Source organism: Leucoraja erinacea, chromosome 8 (assembly GCF_028641065.1).
Source record: "Leucoraja erinacea ecotype New England chromosome 8, Leri_hhj_1, whole genome shotgun sequence".
Taxonomy (NCBI): Eukaryota; Metazoa; Chordata; class Chondrichthyes; order Rajiformes; family Rajidae; genus Leucoraja; species Leucoraja erinaceus.
Window position 1 is genome coordinate 19,178,592 of NC_073384.1, and position 16,653 is coordinate 19,195,244.

The following is a 16,653-nucleotide window of genomic DNA, read 5'->3' on the forward strand; positions in this document are numbered from 1 at the left end:
ATTTATATCAAAAGTCCATCATCTACAGACCAAGACGTTCTCTTCAGAAGGAGATGAGGAGAAATTTATTTAGCCAGAGGGTGGTAAAACGGTGGAATTCTCTGCCACAGATGCCTGTGCATGCCAAGTCAGTGGATATTGTTAAGGCAGAGATAGATATATTCTTGATAGGTATAGGTGTCAGAGATTATGGGGAGAAGGCAGAAGAATGGGATTATGAGGGAAGGATAGATCAGCCATGATTGAATGGTGCAATCGACAATGGACTGAATGGCCTAATTCTACTCCTATTCCTTATGACCTTATGACCTTAAAAGATGGGAAATAGGAGACATCTAATCGGCTCATGTTCTGACTTGCATAGTCAATGTGGGCTGATGGCCTTCTTTTGCATTGTAACTTGTTTTTAATCCTAAAATGTTGTCTGACATACTAGAAAAACTCTGATATCTAAGACTTGTAGGATAACTTGATCAAATAATACTAATATACTGCTATGGAGCAATAAAACAGTGCCACATGCTGGAGGGTCAGCATCAATGATTTGAATAAACTTTCTCTCAATCTTGACTCTTTCCAGTGTTGCCATTATAGTGCAGTTGAAATTGACAAGCTAACAATATATTTTCTAATTTGATAGGTGGTGGTTCCTGGCAGCGATACCTCTGTGCCACTCAAAGGTCTTGTTTCCCAAACGGAATATGACGTGTCGGTGTTTGCAAATTACGGTGGAGGGATCTCACCTCCCCTGAATGGAAGAGAAAGCACTTGTAAGTAAAATGTTTGGTCATGTGTTGGATGTTTCATTTTACTAGTCACCCACCTCATAGCTGTGGTAATATGGATACATTTGGGGTCTGGAGAAAGGGTTGGAGCATAGGATTAAATGTAGTGTTCTTCTATTGCCCACAGGGGGCCAAATGTCCTTCTTCCATATTACTCCTTTCCATGATTCTATGGAAGGATGGTGAACACTGTACAGGTAGTTCTGCTTTAATTCATTGTTCCAGACTGTGATTTGGATGTAATGAATTATAAACTAGGAAAAACTATTTGTATTACACGGGACCAAATGATTATAAAGTGATTTTGATCGGGAACGAGTGAACCACTTAGAAGTTACTTTGGAAATTGGCAAACGGGAATAAAAGCTTTCACCGAGAAAACATTATTTCTGTTGTAACCTCCCCCTAGTAAACAGATACCATTTGGTCTTGCGAATACAGCTGCTACTTTCACTGCAGGAGGCCATTGAAATTGGCAAGCAGTCACTTCTGTTGACACTGGTGCAGTGATACCCTGTTAAATAATTTAGTATTTTAACTTATCGTAACAAAAATAAACTTATGGTCATTAAAAGGACCTTTATTGTTGAAAGACCTGCAGGGGAAAAATAACTTTGTTACTATTAGTCTCGATATCTTTTGTCCCTAACCTGCTTTTCCCATTTGATCAAATTTTGTCATTAGAATGTCATTTTCTATAATATATTTTTTATGTAAACAACTATTGTGTTATAGCTGGACCACCTGCATTCAGAAATAACTTGGTACCTTGGTAAGGTTCCGATGCAATTTATTAGCACGGTTCCAGGAGTGACATTTCAGCTTTCAGCTAGACGGAAGACTGGAAGCATTATTCTCAGAGCAAGGAAAGCTGAGAAGTTTTGATAAAGGTCTTTGAAATCATGGAAAAAGAAACAGAGATTTATATTTCTCCAAGGCCTTCCATGTCCTTTGAGGAAACAGCATTAGTAGAAATATTGACACAGTAGGTGGTTATGATTTCTAACAGGTTGATGGGATGGTTGTTTCTTACCAACAACTGCCCATCCCCTCTCCCTGCTCATTCTCGCTTGAGTTGCCAATTCACACCTGATCTCCTACCACTGATCCTATGGCAACTAAAATCTTGGCTGTCAATGTATTCACTGTCCAGTTTTACACCTAACAGTTGTCAACTGGGCGGCATTGTGGCACAGCGGTAGAGTTGCTGCCTTGCAGCGCCAGAGACCCGGGTTCGATCATGACTATGGGAGCTTGTCTGTACGGAGTTCGTACGTTCTCCCTGTGACCTGCGTGGATTTCCCCCTGTTCTTCGTTTTCCTCCCGCACTCCAAAGACATACAGTTTGTAGGTAAATTGGCTTGGTATAAATGTAAAAATTGTTCCTTGTGTGGGGTAGTGTTGGGGACTCTGAGCCGAAGGGCCTGTTTCCACGCTGTATTTCTAAACTGAACTGCTATTGATCCCTGATCTGCTCCAAATGTCCAACCATGACCCTTTCTGATTAGTAAGCCCCCTCCCCTCCACACACACACCTTTTCTCACTTTGATGACACAACCATTTCACAACTGGCAATCCCACTCCTTGCCCTTTTTGATTTCTGATCCCAAACTGTCCAATCCCATCCCACCTAGCCATCAGCATCTGCTTCTTGACTTCTCCCCTGCTTACTGTTCACTAATTCCAAAACTGATCTATCTAACTGCTGATCCCTATACATACTCTACAACCCTTTTCTATGCACCACCCCCATTTTGTACACCACTCCACTCCCAATCACCACCAATGATGCAATGAACAAGTTATACCAGTGGTAAGGGGTGGGAAGGAAAGCTATTTAATTGCACAAGGTCCTTCCAGTAACACGAGACACAGGAATTTTTCAGAAACCAGCCTATCGATAAAAATATTGTTTGGTCTGTTGGTACTGAAGAAATAAAGATAAACAAAAAATTATAATCCTTGACCTCTCTTTATAATTGATTCATTTTTAAGGTTACCAGTCCTGTGGACTGGTTCCTCTGAGCCTGATTCCCTGACTCAGCAGGTAATGTTCTGCAAAGATCGCTCCAGCAGAATGAGTTTCAAACCACATCTGTAATCTATTTCATAGCCAAAAGAAACACATAAGGTTTAAATTAGGTGTTTGGAATGTCTAACTATTCCATTTTCTTGGTTCAGACATCAGTTACTTTGAGTTGTGCAGAAACTGATTGACAAAAAAAAAACTGAAATGAAGTAGTTTTTAGGAAAGTTAGCTCTCCGTTTAAGTAAACACGTTGATTTTCCCAACAGAGAATGGAAAATATTCTGAGCAAGTATTTGCGAAGTAACTGTATGATGTGTGTGACATTGCGTCTATCCCTGAAGGGCTGTGAAAGTAATAAAGATGTCCATTAACAGTTTTGGCATTCATCCAGATGTGTGGTGATATAAATTTCAATGCAGCTAGGAAATAAAGTGTAGGATGGAAACCGGAACCAGACCCCTAAAAACTTGCCAGACACTCTGCAACGAGTCAAGGCAAAAGATGAAACACAGTATTTAATTGCATATGACGTAGTGCAATCCAGCAGAGAGGTTTTAGTGAAGCCTTTGCTATTAAGGTCAGGAATTGTCCCTGATAGCTCAGTGCTGTGGAATTATAAATCAATTTGATCAAATGCTTTTACATTTTGGAGATAGTAACCAGAAGAAGGCCCCTTGTGCAATACAAGTTTGTTATTTTGCACATGTGTTCTGTCTTAAACCTCACTGCCAATGCTCTCATCTTTTAAGATGCCCTATAACAGCTTTTGGTCACATCCTCTTGCACAGGCACATCTTTGCGATCCAGAAAGATCATACAATAGAGAATGATTATGGCAATCAGACACGTTTGCTTTCTCAGAGGTGGTCTTGAAATCCCTTGGCATGCTCCCTCCTTCCCAGCTGAGGGAGAGGAGAGTATGAATTTTCACCAGAAGCACTTCACCATGTGTCAGTACCTCATCAGGGATTTAGTCTGGTCCAGAGACATTTTTTTTTAGCTGTTGGATGGTCTTTTTTAGCCTCCTTCAAAAATCGAATTGGGAATTATGTAATAGAATCAGGAAAACATGCCATAGACAGAGCCTTAGCTGAGGAGGTCTTCCTTCCAGAGGGAGCTGATGTCTTCCTGTCCTTGATAATCTGTCCTCATTTCTTGGATCTGTGGTATTTAGACCCTGGATGATCTTGACAGCCAGACAGTTGGCTCCTGTGTCCTATGCCAGGGCTGCCAACATTGGATGAGAGTTGAGAGTGCGAAATTGTGAGGGAGCATAGCGACCAAGGCTGAGGGATCATAGCGACTGAGGTGGGGAGGGTGTGGGGTGTCCCCCCTCCTACGGTAGGGAGCTTTTGCATTTTTCAGCTTGAAATTGTGCAATCTGGTGCATACTGTAGTGAGACTTTTAACCTACACTTGAAAGCAACATTTATGCTTTCAATTGGATTAGGTATGAATAAGGTTAGGCTAAATTACATTCCTAATTACATTCCACAGTAGAGCCAGACTCTGATCAACAGATGCAGCACATGAATGACCTTAGTATATTCATGTATGGAAACCAGATTATAATTCATGCTGTTATGCATATCTATAGAGGAAAAAAACATAGAAACAAGGCAAGAGGAGTCTGACTTCCATCACTGTTCTGCACAAATAAATCAAACAATGCCACATATTCAACCAAGTATATGGTTCAATTAAATTAAGATATATATGTAAAACATATATATGGAAACAGGCCCTTCGGCCCACCAAGTCCACACTGACCAGTAATCTACCATACACCAGTTCTATCCTACACGCCAGGGACAATTTACAGTAGCCAATTAACCTACACACCTGCACTTCTTTCGGATGTGGGAGAAACCGGAATTCCGGAGAAAGCCCATGTGGTCATAGGGAGAATGTACGAATTCTGTACGGACAGCACCCGTGGTCAGGATCAAATTTAGGTCTGTGGTGCTGCAAGGCAGCAACTCTACCGCTGCACCACCGTGCCACCCCATTAAATTATTTTTTCTCTAATATATTTATTATGGTGTCACGTCAATAAAGATGAACACATGATTCTGATTTTGGCCCTTAGTTGGATAACGCACATCTCCAGTCATTGTGTTTTACATCCATATGGCTGGTTTTCAACCTCTTCAGTCTGAAGGGTATCGACCCGAAACATCACCATCCTTTCTCTCCAGAGATGCTGCCTGTCCCGCTGAGTTATTCCAGCTTTTTGTGTCTATCTTCAAGAAGCATCTGCAGTTCCTTCCTACACTCTTTGTTGAACGAATCGGGTCCTATTCTCATATTATTATTCACCTCAACTAAGTCTTTTCTTCACCTCCATTGCTGCAGAGAATACAATCCCAGTGATCAAATCTTTCGTCAAAGTGAAAAAAAAATTCTAGCCCTGCCAACATCTTCATAAATCGCCCCTGGATCCTCTCCAGAGCAATTGCACCTTTCTACAATGTGTCATAGTTTTACAGTATGGAAACAGGCCCTTCATCCCAACTTGTCCATACAAATCAAGATGTCCCATCTAAACTACTTATTTATCCGCATTTGGCACATGTCCCTTTAAACTTTTCCTGTCCACGTACCTGTCCAAATGTTTTTTAAATGCTGTCATTTTACCTGCCTACTTCACCTGGCAGCTCGTTCCACAAACCCACCATCCTCTGCATGAAAATGTTGTCCCTCAGGTTCCTATTAAATCGTTCCTCTCTCACTTTAAACCAGGGGTGTCAAATTCATGAGTGAGAGTGTGTATCAGTGTGTGTGATGGTGTGTGTGTGTGTGAGAGGGTGTGTGTGTGAGTGTGTGTGTGTGACAGTGTGTGTGAGAGTGTATGTGTGAGGGTGTGTCAGTGTGTGTGTGAGTGTATGTGTGAGGCTGTGTTTGTGTGTGAGAGTGTGTCAGGTTTTGTGTGAGTGTGTGTCAGTGAAGATGCAACTACACCCGGAGTGAGCGGAAAATTCGGAGACTTGGCGACATCCAGGAAGAATTTAATAGGAACCTGAGGGACAACATTTTCACGCAGAGAATGGTGGGTATGTGGAACGAGCTGCCAGGTGAAATAGGCAGGTAAAATGACAGCATTTAAAAGACATTTGGACAGGTACGTGGACAGGAAAAGTTTAAAGGGATATAGGCCAAATGCAGATAAATGGCACATCTGGATGGGGCATCTTGATCTGCATGGACAAGTTGGGATGAAGGGTCTGTTTCCATGCTGTAAGACTATGACACATTGTAGAAAGGGTGCAATTGCTCTGGACAGGATCCAGGGGCGATTTATGAAGATGTTAGCAGGGTTGGAATTTTTATAACTGGGATTGTATTCTATGTAGCAACGGAGGTGAAGAAAATACTGAGTTGAGATGAATAATATTATCAGAATATGACCTGTTTCGCTTAACAAAGAGTGTAGGAAGGAACTGTAGATGCTGGTTTAAACTGAAGATAGACACAAAAAGATGGAATTACTCGTCGGGATAGGCAGCATATCTGGATAGAAGGAATGGGTGACGTTTCAGGTGGAGATCCTTCTTCAGACTGAGAGTCAGGGGAGAGGGAGACATAGAGGTATGGAAGTGTGAGGTGTGAAACGAGAGAACAAAGGAGATGAAGATCAATGTAAATTTAGTAAATATATAATTGTTGACTAGGGGCAGGTGAAAACAATATAAAGATAATATTTAAGCAAGATTATCCTGCATGTCTTATTTAAACTTTCCCCCTCTTACTTTAAAGCTATGCCCTCTAGTCTTTGTAATTTCCAACCTGGGACAAAAATATCTGATTGTCTACCCTACCTTTGCCTCTCATAATTTTATACACTTCTATCAAATGCCCCCTCAACTTCCTTTTATTAAACATCATTGCAACAGATAATTCGGTTATCACATTGCTGACAGTGAGTGCAAAATGGTCTACATTACATGAGGACCAATACTTCCAAAATAAGAGAGTTCCTGACAGAACATGAAATGTGCTTGACCAATGAAAGCACTTTTTGCTTGAAGCTTAGAGAACTCCAAGAGTCTACGTTGCAAGCTTATGATGGTGAAAATGCATGTCATTGTGGTTAATCGGATTAGGTAACTGTCTCGGGTTTTCATGATAATTTGTCGCCCGGGCTAACCAATGGGGCTGCGTGCCATAGCATTAATCACCCTCTGTATTGCAAAGTTACAACATTTTCAGATTAAAAAAATCAAGTCTGCAATCATCCCATCAGATAAAGCATAAAAATAAGTTTAATTTGACACCTAATTCACTTTTACATCTTCAGTATTAAAAAAGTGATGGCAATTTTCATACTCTGTAATTAGCATCTTGTCCCCTATTGCTTTTCCATTGACTGAACTCAAAAGCTGTGATCGAGGACAGTCAAAAGCCCATAACTTTCTTAAAAATTAAGAGAACTGAATGAAATGTTCAGTTATTGTAGATTAAAGCATTCTGAAACAAATATGAAACAATCTTACTTGGATGATTTGAAATTAAAGCACATAATTAGTTAGTTACCCAATTGGAGCTAATTTCAAACTTCAATTACTTGATCTAAACATCTATACATTTCTTAATAAATGATTAACATTTTTAAATAGCCTAAGTGTCCAAATAACATTCACACAAGAATTCACAATATAACATGATTTTTAATTCTCATTGTCATGAATTTATAGACAAAATGGAAGGAATTTAATGTTTTATTCCTGTAAATTAATGGGCATTTTAATCATCATCCTGCGAGTGAGTTTTTGTGGAGCGCGATAGATTGGAACGTTGCATTTGCGGTGAATTTGAACCCCATATCGGCAGGAAAAACACATTTTCGCCAAGGAAATTTTGATTAAAGTCATCCTAAGTTTATATGTAAAATAAACGACTTACATTTTGTTGCCAAAGTCGCGCACACGGCCAGTGGCAAAACTGCAGCGCCGCTGAAGGTAACTATTGTAACATCGCTACTCTGTATCTGGGAAGTTTCACGCTGCTTCTGCTTTTCCCTTTTGCAGTGGTTGTCCCAGCACCAGCAAACCTCCACTTCTCGGATGTACAAGAAACACGTTTCCGGGTTCACTGGAATCATGGCGCACCAGACGTGGCCCTCTACAGATTGTCCTGGGCTCCCTCAGGAGGAGGCAGCAAAGATGAGGTAAAATAAACCGTTTTTTTGTGACCTCAGCAGAGGCTTCCATTTTTGTTACAACGAAGGCATGAGTAATGTATCACTGCCAAACTGACCTGCAAATATGAAAAACGATCGTCCTTCTTTTCTGTCACTGCGTTCTAACCTAGTTCTCATCAGTTAGAAACATAGCAAATCAGTGCAGGGGTAGGCCATTCGGCCCCTTGAGCCAGCACCACCATTTAATATGATCATGGTTGATCATCTAGAAAGAGTACCCCGTTCCTGCTTTTTCACAAATATCCCTTGATTCCATTATCCCTAAGAACTATATCCAACTCTCTCTTGTGTATCCAGTGTATTGGCCTCCATTGCCTTTTGTGGCAAAACATTCACAACTCTCTGGGTGAAAATGTTTTTCCTCATCTCAGTCCTAAATGGCCTACCCCTTATTCTTAAACTGTGACCCCTGTTTCTGGACTCGCCCAACATCGGGAACATTTTTCCTGCATCTAGCCTGTCCAATCCCTTAATAATTTTATATGCTTCTAAGAGATCCCGTCTCATTCTTCTAAATTCCAGTGAATATAATACCAGTCAATCCTATCTTTCATGATATGTGCCTTTTGCTAATACTTCTTAGTGATCTACTTGAATAGATATTAATAATGCATTAACTGGGACCAGGATATTGGAATGTGCCTTCTGCTCAGAGTTCACACACATACACTTCTGATAGTTGTTTTCTGAACAAGATGAAGAGTGTGAATTCTGCCTTCCCTGGTTTGTGGGATCTGCCATTGGTTATGATTAGCAGATACTTGGCTGATGCCAAGCTGGGCTTCTGGCACGCACTGGAACTCATTGGGGCTTTGGAGATGCCAACAGCATTTGGTGTTAAACTGTGACTTTTTTGGGTTGTTTATGGTAGCTTTTGAGACAATATCGCGAAACACAATGAGAGATTTCATCAATATTTATTATTTACCCATTGCAATGAGTTGGAGTATAAGGGAGGGCCAGAAACGCTGGTATTTTTCAAAAGCATTGAAATTCTTTGCCTTGAGTGGGGTGAAAGTCATAAGGGCATGTGATAGGAGCAGAATTAGGCCACTTGGCGAATCAAGTCTACTCTGCCATTCAATCATGGCTGATGTATTTCTCTCTATCTTAACCCCATTCTCCTGCCTTCTCCCCATAACCCCTGATACCCGTCCTAATCAATAATCTATCTATCTCCACCTTAAAGATGACCATTGACTTGGCCTCCACAGCCTTCCAAAGAATTCCACAGATTCACCACCCTCTGACTGAAGAAATTCCTCCGTATCTCCTTCCTAAAGGAATGTCCTTTAATTCTGAGGCTATGATCACTGGTTATAGACTCTCCCACTAGTGGAAATATCCTCTTCACATCCACACCCAAGCCTTTCACTATTCAGTAAGTTTCAATGAGGTCCCCCCTCGTCCTTCTAAACTCCAGTGGGTGTAGGCCCAGTGGTGTCAAATGTTCACCATATGTTTAACCCATTCATTCCTGTGATCATTCTTGTAAACCTCCTCTGGACCCTCTCCAGAGCCAGCACATCCTTCCTCAAATATGGTGCCCAAACTTGCTCACAGTACTCCAAATGCAGCTGGAACAGCGCCTAAAAGCTTCAACATTACACCCTAGAAGGGGAAAAGAGACAGAGAGCAGCATTGCAATTAGAATGAGGAGTTGCCGCTTCAATCTTTCAGCATGTAAAAATTTAAGATGGTTCATTGAGAATATGTTCATAGTGTTGCTACACACAGTCATCAGAGACATGGTTTCCATTAGCAGGTAATGCTTGGTAATAAGATTCAGGGATCAATTGACCCAACTAAACCAGAACACCTGTTTCTCCAAAACAAACACTCCAACATAATTTGATCCCTTGTGTTAGATTTTATACAGCGATATTCAACATGGGCTTTAAGGAACAGCACCAGGAAGTTTTACTTCAGCCAAGCTGAACTTATGCTAATTGTTCGGTTTGGGGGTTTTATTTCATGGTTTCTGCATGGCAAGGATTAGCCATTCACTATGACATTCAAGTCCAGTAATTTGATGAAGTAATGCAATTGAAGAATGATAGTTGATTTCAGAGACTGATCCTTTTTTGACCGTAACTTAATACATTTTCTATCCAGACAATTATAAACGGCCACGAGACCAGCTATTTATTAGAAGGCCTGAATCCTGACACTGTCTATGATGTATCTCTTACGGCTATTTATCCAGATGAAATGGAAAGTGAAGATCTCCTTGGTTCCCAGCGTACATGTAAGTCTTTAATATGGTGATTCATCAGTCGTTTTATTCTTGACCCACAATCAATTGTCTTTAAACACCAAAAAAAACACTGAAATCTATTGAAAAGTACACACTGTGTTTGCAGTACGTTTATTTGTCCTTCAGAGGGTATGGTGTTCTCAGTTTTGAGTGTTGTACTGTCAAATATGTTGTTTTCGAGATGTGATTTTAACTGGGTCTACATCGGACAATAAAATCAAATGGCACTCATATGACATAATGCTGGTGTTGGGGGACATTGTTCGCACCTGCGTTAAAGTATATCTGCATTATAAATTAAATTAACACTTACCTAATATTGAAACTTCTCTTTCCTCACTAAAAATATAGTATGCACACTGATTAATAAATTAAACACAATTAATGTTTATTGTTGGTAAACTTTGAACACATCTTTTCAGTAGATCTACCTTTTTAATGGAAAGGGTAATAAGGAAGACCATTAGAAATTATAAGAATCATTAGAACCATATCACAGACGAAGGACCTTCTGCCCGCAGGTTGCATCCTAACCATCAAATATCCACCAATCCTACCTTAGTCCCATTTTATTCTTTCCACATTGTCATGAGCTCATCCAGATTGTACCACCCGTCTACACATTAGGGACAATTTGCAGAATCAAGGTATATGGGGAGAAAGCAGGAACGGGGGTACTGATTCTGGATGATCAACCATGATCATATTGAATGCCAGTGCTGGCTCAAAGGGCTGAATGGCCTACTCCTGTACCTATTTTCTATGTTTCTGTGTTTCCACTAAAGTCAGTTAACCTGCCAACCTGCAGGTCTTTGCGATGTGAGAGTAAACTTGAACAAGAACATTCAGAGAAATTTACGTAGTCACAGGGAGAACTTGCAAACACCAACTAAACTTCATTGGAGATCCAAATTGAATGTGGATAGTTTGAGCTTTGACCTTGTGGCTCTACTCTGCCACTCCTTTTTGATGGAATTCAACCCACTGATCCACCAGATCCATGATCAGTATTCTCCAATAACAAATCCTATAAGTCTTGAATTTAACTTTATCATTGAGATCAAATAATTAAAAATCAGAAAAACAACTCGGATTCGGGAAATCTGAAATAAAAACAGAAAATGTTGGAAACACTCTGCAAGTCACTCAGCATCTGTGGAAAATGAGATAAAATTTCAAATCAAGGACTGATTCTCTTTCCTCAGATGCTGTCTGACCTGCTGAGCATTTACTGGATTATTTTGAAACTTCCTTCATGTACACTCATCACAACACCCCCCTTCACTCTGTATATGAACTAATTCTATCTGACTGCTAATATTCCTGCTTCTGTATCCTCAATTTGCGTATTACAGATCAAATTTTGCCTTGCTATTGTTGTGGTTTGAATTTTCAATAAATCCTTGTCTCCACCAAACAACCAACAGCAGAAGTATATTATTTGACTCTGTCTTTGAAGAAATCAGTCTGAGGCAAAACCTGTCATAATTTAAATCTGATATTAATATACCTTATTTTTTATATTTTTCAGTGGTCAAAACAATTCAGATCGATCCAGGTAAGCTTATGCTTTGTTGAAATCTCTACTCATAAGTAAGGAGGCCAGTTGTAGTTCCGGGGTTTATCCAGGGTGTTGTAAGGAGCTCCTTAAACCATTCTTGCCTGGGACATCGGTGAAGCTGGGTTGGTAGTTATTTTTGACTCATGGATGGTATTACAATTAATACTTGGAGTTCCTGTTTTAGAACATAAGCAGTGTTATATTTTTTTGAGATACTTTGGTAGGATATGCCAGAACTAGAACCTTGGCAGGCTTAAGGGAAGCATGGGAACTGGGGCCCAGGTGATTTTGAAGTTTGCAGGAACTTGAGCCCATGTCACTTTAAGGAGACCTGGTGCTGACGTCAATTTAGGGAGATTGCAGGAACAGTGCCAAGCGAGTTTCAGGGGATTTTGTCATCTCAGGTCAACTCTGGAATGTTTCAGGGGAGCTTGGAAAATGAGGCCAATTTGAGTTTCAGGGAGCATGAGAACTAAGGCCCCAAGGAGTTTCAGAGGAACACAGGAAACATCATCTGTAACCCCTTTGTTGAACCATCAGGATTTGCAAATAAACATAGTGGATTATCAGAGTTTTACTGGGGTAGCATAACTGCTTTGATGGTAGAAGTGCACAATATGAGCCCCATTGCAGACATCATCCCTGTGCGGAGGCCAGACTTGGAATTGTTATTGACATAGAGAAGGGAGTTAACACATTGCAGATGAAAGGCCTGGCTTCCTTCCATCACAGCATGGGTTGGGGGACCCGCTGCATTGGATTAACCCCCCAATTAGCAGGGTTAAGGGCATGGAAGAAGCTGTTAATCAGTGTGTGAATCCTTTCAATATTCCTCCTTATTTTCTAAACTTATCACTTTCTCTGAGCTTCAATACCCTGCTGGGGATCAACATTATCCTTGGAGTTAAAGTATTGATTCAATAAAAGGCCAAATTAAAATGGTTCTGTCTTTGTGCAAACACATTTCTAATATTACAAAAAGCATTTGTAATATTTATTTCTAAGTCTCAGTTCATGATGAAATTGTCAGTGAGAGTGAGTAAAGCCACTGGCACCTATCAGCATCACTTGGCACATCATGCCTCTATCATCTCTTTCACAAGCTCTGCAAGTAGTCCCATTTACCTCCCCCTCTGCCTTTGCTTCTATAACTCTTCAAATTAGCTCTCTTATGTATTTAGCAGTTTTATGGTGCACCAAATATTGTAACCAAATCATAAGATTATAAGATCATGTGATAAGCCCAATGACCTAATTCTACTCCTATCAATTCTATTCTGCCATTCAATTATGGCTGATCTGTCTCTCCCTCCTAACCCCATTCTCCTGTCTTCTCCCCATAACTTCTGACACCCGTATTAATCAAGAATTTATCTATCTCTGCCTTAAATATATCTACTGACTTTGCCTCCACAGTCTTCTGTGGCAAAGAATTTCACAGATTCACCCCTCTGACTAAAGAAATTCCTCCTCATCTTCTTCCTAAAAGAACGTCCTTTAATTCGTAGGCTATGACCTCTAGTCCTAGATACTTCCACTAGTGGAAACATCCTCCACATCCACTCTATCCAGGCCTTTCACTATTCTATGCATTTCAATGGGAGCCCCTCTCATTCTTCTAAACTCCAACTCCGACAGAAGTTGTTGACAGAAGGGACAGAAGTTTAGGGGTAACATGAGGGGGAACTTCTTTACTCAGAGAGTGGTAGCGGTGTGGAATGAGCTTCCAGTGGAAGTGGTGGAGGCAGGTTCGTTGGTATCATTTAAAAATAAATTGGATAGGCATATGGATGAGAAGGGAATGGAGGGTTATGGTATGAGTGCAGGCAGGTGGGACTAAGGGGAAGAAAGTTGTGTCGGCATGGACTTGTAGGGCCGAGATGGCCTGTTTCCATGCTGTAATTGTTATATGGTTATATGGAATATAGGCCCAGTGCTCTCAAGCACTCAAAACCGGGTTGATAACTCAAATAACTGGATGGGCTTGATGGATTGTGGCCATTACCTTTTGTTACTGAGATGAATATACATCATAATTCTTCGGGGATAAAAAATAAAAATCTGTCAAGTGGTCATCTATGAGAAGAATATGTTTGAATATTCGAATCTTTCAAATACTCTCAATATATTTTATTGCTGAAAAGAAATTTGTAAAGGCAGCAGAATCTAGGTGAGGTAATGAATTGATTGGTTTAAACATAGCCAGGGACCTCCATCTGCTGGCTTAAAAAGGTTAAATGAGCTCTGCTGGCTGGAGCCCCATTGCTAGTGAGCAAGATTCCATTGCATAATAAACCCTTCATGTTTGGCACAGCTTCAGATTATTAAGGAGGTGCCACCGAGACGGCTGAAATGCCATGATGGTAAAATAGAGAAAATGCTGATGAGAGAGAATTGGCAAAGAGTGATTGACTATGATTGGAAATTTTAATAGTTGAGCTCATAATCCAGACTGACATTGACAATGAGCAAAAAAAACCCCAAAGTATTGTAACAAAAAAAAACCAAAGAGGAACTCTGCGGGTCCTCTGTAGGGAGAACGGACAGAGGATGTTTCAGGCTGCAACCCTGAAAAGTAATCTATTATCTGTTTTCTTGTATCTGATATTAACAAATGCACTGGAATTCAGGGAGCCTTCTGAGGCAATGAATTCACAGATTCATCACCCTCTGACTAAAGAAATTCCTCCTTCCTAAAGAAATGTCTAATTCTGAGGCTATGACCTCTGGTTCTAGACTCTCCCACTATCCTCTCCACATCCACTCTATGCAGGCCTTTCACTATTTGGTATTTGTCAATGAGGTCCCCCTCATCCTTCCAAACTCCAGCGAGCAGAGGCCCAGTGCCATCTAACGCCCATCACATGTTAACCCACTCCTAGGATTATCCTTGTAAACCTCTGGACCCGCTAGAGTGCCAGCACATCCTTCCTCAGATATGGGGCCCAAAATTGCTCACAATACTCCAAATGCAGTCTGACCAGCGCCTTCTGCAGTCTCAGCATTACATTCCTGTTTTTTTATTCTAATCCTCTTGAAATAATTGTTAGCATTGTGTTTGTCTTCCTTGCTACTGATTCAACTTGCAAATTAACTTTTTGGGAATCCTGCACTGGCACTCCCAAGTCCCTTTGCACCTCCGATTTCTGAATTTGCTCCCCATTTAGCAAATAGTCCAGGGAAGGAAATGAGTATTGACAATGATTTTGTTTCTTCTTCAGTTCCTGCCCCACGTAACCTCCAAGTGTACAATGCCACACCACACAGCCTGACTGTAAAGTGGGATCCTGCCGTTGGTCGGGTCCGAGGATACAGGATTATCTATGCACCCTTGACTGGGGACCCCATTGATGAAACGGTAAGTTAAATTACTTTGAAGGCAACATGTATCTTGTTTTGCCTTGCATGTGTATTAATAGTCTCCAAGAGGCGTTGACATAGCCCACATTGGTATCTGGCTTATTTTGCTGCATCACCGCCCAAGAAACCAGAACTGGATGATGCACTGGCATTGGGATCAATGATTGTTCTGCATCTGATGTAACAATAGGGTTAGTTTGATGGGTTGAGTGGTCAACATCCTTCCACAGACAGGCAGTCAAAGTTTTTGAGTCAGACAGGCAGCATTACTTTTATGATTCTCAAAAGAAGCCATAATTGAGTTATTTCCACAATATATTGTGTGACTTTCAGATTGCAAATTACTGATAGCTTTCTTTAGTCAGAGGGTGATGAATCTGTGGAATTCATTGCCTCAGACGGCTCCCTGAATTCCAGTGCATTTGATAGCTTTCAAAACAAGCATGTTAATGCAAGTGGTCATTGGGGGAGAGAATGAGAATTGATTATCGGAGAATCCAGCTGGATGTATATACAGTGCTCTCCATAATGTTTGTGACAAAGACCCATCATTTATTTATTTGCCACTCCACAATTTGGTATTTAGAATAGAAAAAATCACATGTGGTTAAAGTGCACATTGTCAGATTTTATTAAAGGGTATCTTTATACATTTTGGTTTCACCATGTAGAAATTACAACTGTGTTTGTACATAGTCCCCCCATTTCAAGGCACCGTAATGTTTGGGACACATGGCTTCACAGGTGTGCTTTACACATGGCTTCACAGGTAATTGCTCAAGTGTGTTTCAATGCCTCTTTAATGCAGGTAAAGAGAGCTCTTAGCACCTAATCTTTCCTCCAGTCTTTCCATAGAAACATAGAAAATAGGTGCAGGAGTAGGCCATTCGGCCCTTCGAGCCTGCACCGCCATTCAATATGATCATGTCTGATCATCCAACTCAGTATCCTGTACCTGCCTTCTCTCCATACCCCCTGATCCCTTTAGACACAAGGGCCACATCTAACTCCCTCTTAAATATCGCCAATGACCTGACCAATGACCTGGCAGAGAATTCCACAGATTCACCACTCGCTGTGTAATAAATGTTTTTCTCATCTCGGTCCTAAAAGACCTTGCAGCCTCCTAGCATTCTCCTCACAGCTAACACTTCCCCCCAGTTTTCCATCACTTTTGGAAACTTTTATTGCTGTTTATCAACATGAGGACCAAGGTTGTGCCAATGAAACTAAAATAAGCCATTATGAGACTGAGAAACAAGAATAAAACTGTTAGGGAGACATCAGCCAAACCTTACGCTTACCAAAATCAACTTTTTAGAACATCATTAAGAAGAAATATAGCACTGGTGAGCTTACTAATCACAAAGGGACTGGCAGGCCAAGGAAGACCCCTACAGCTGATGACAGAAGAATTCTCTATATAATAAAGAAAAATCCCCAAACACCTGTCCGACAGC

The 16,653-nt window shown here is 40.7% G+C and overlaps 1 protein-coding gene across 5 annotated transcripts in view; it reads left to right on the plus strand.

Moving 5' to 3' along the window:
• LOC129699402 (collagen alpha-1(XII) chain-like) overlaps positions 1-16,653 on the plus strand; it is a 246,614-nt gene that overhangs the window by 115,171 nt on the left and 114,790 nt on the right. For all 5 annotated transcript variants that reach the window (XM_055639133.1, XM_055639131.1, XM_055639134.1 and 2 more), the window contains 5 exons: positions 641-770; positions 7,843-7,982; positions 10,131-10,263; positions 11,804-11,830; positions 15,055-15,191. In XM_055639133.1, the coding sequence (XP_055495108.1) occupies positions 641-770; positions 7,843-7,982; positions 10,131-10,263; positions 11,804-11,830; positions 15,055-15,191 (567 nt within the window). The remainder of the gene's footprint in view (positions 1-640; positions 771-7,842; positions 7,983-10,130; positions 10,264-11,803; positions 11,831-15,054; positions 15,192-16,653) is intronic.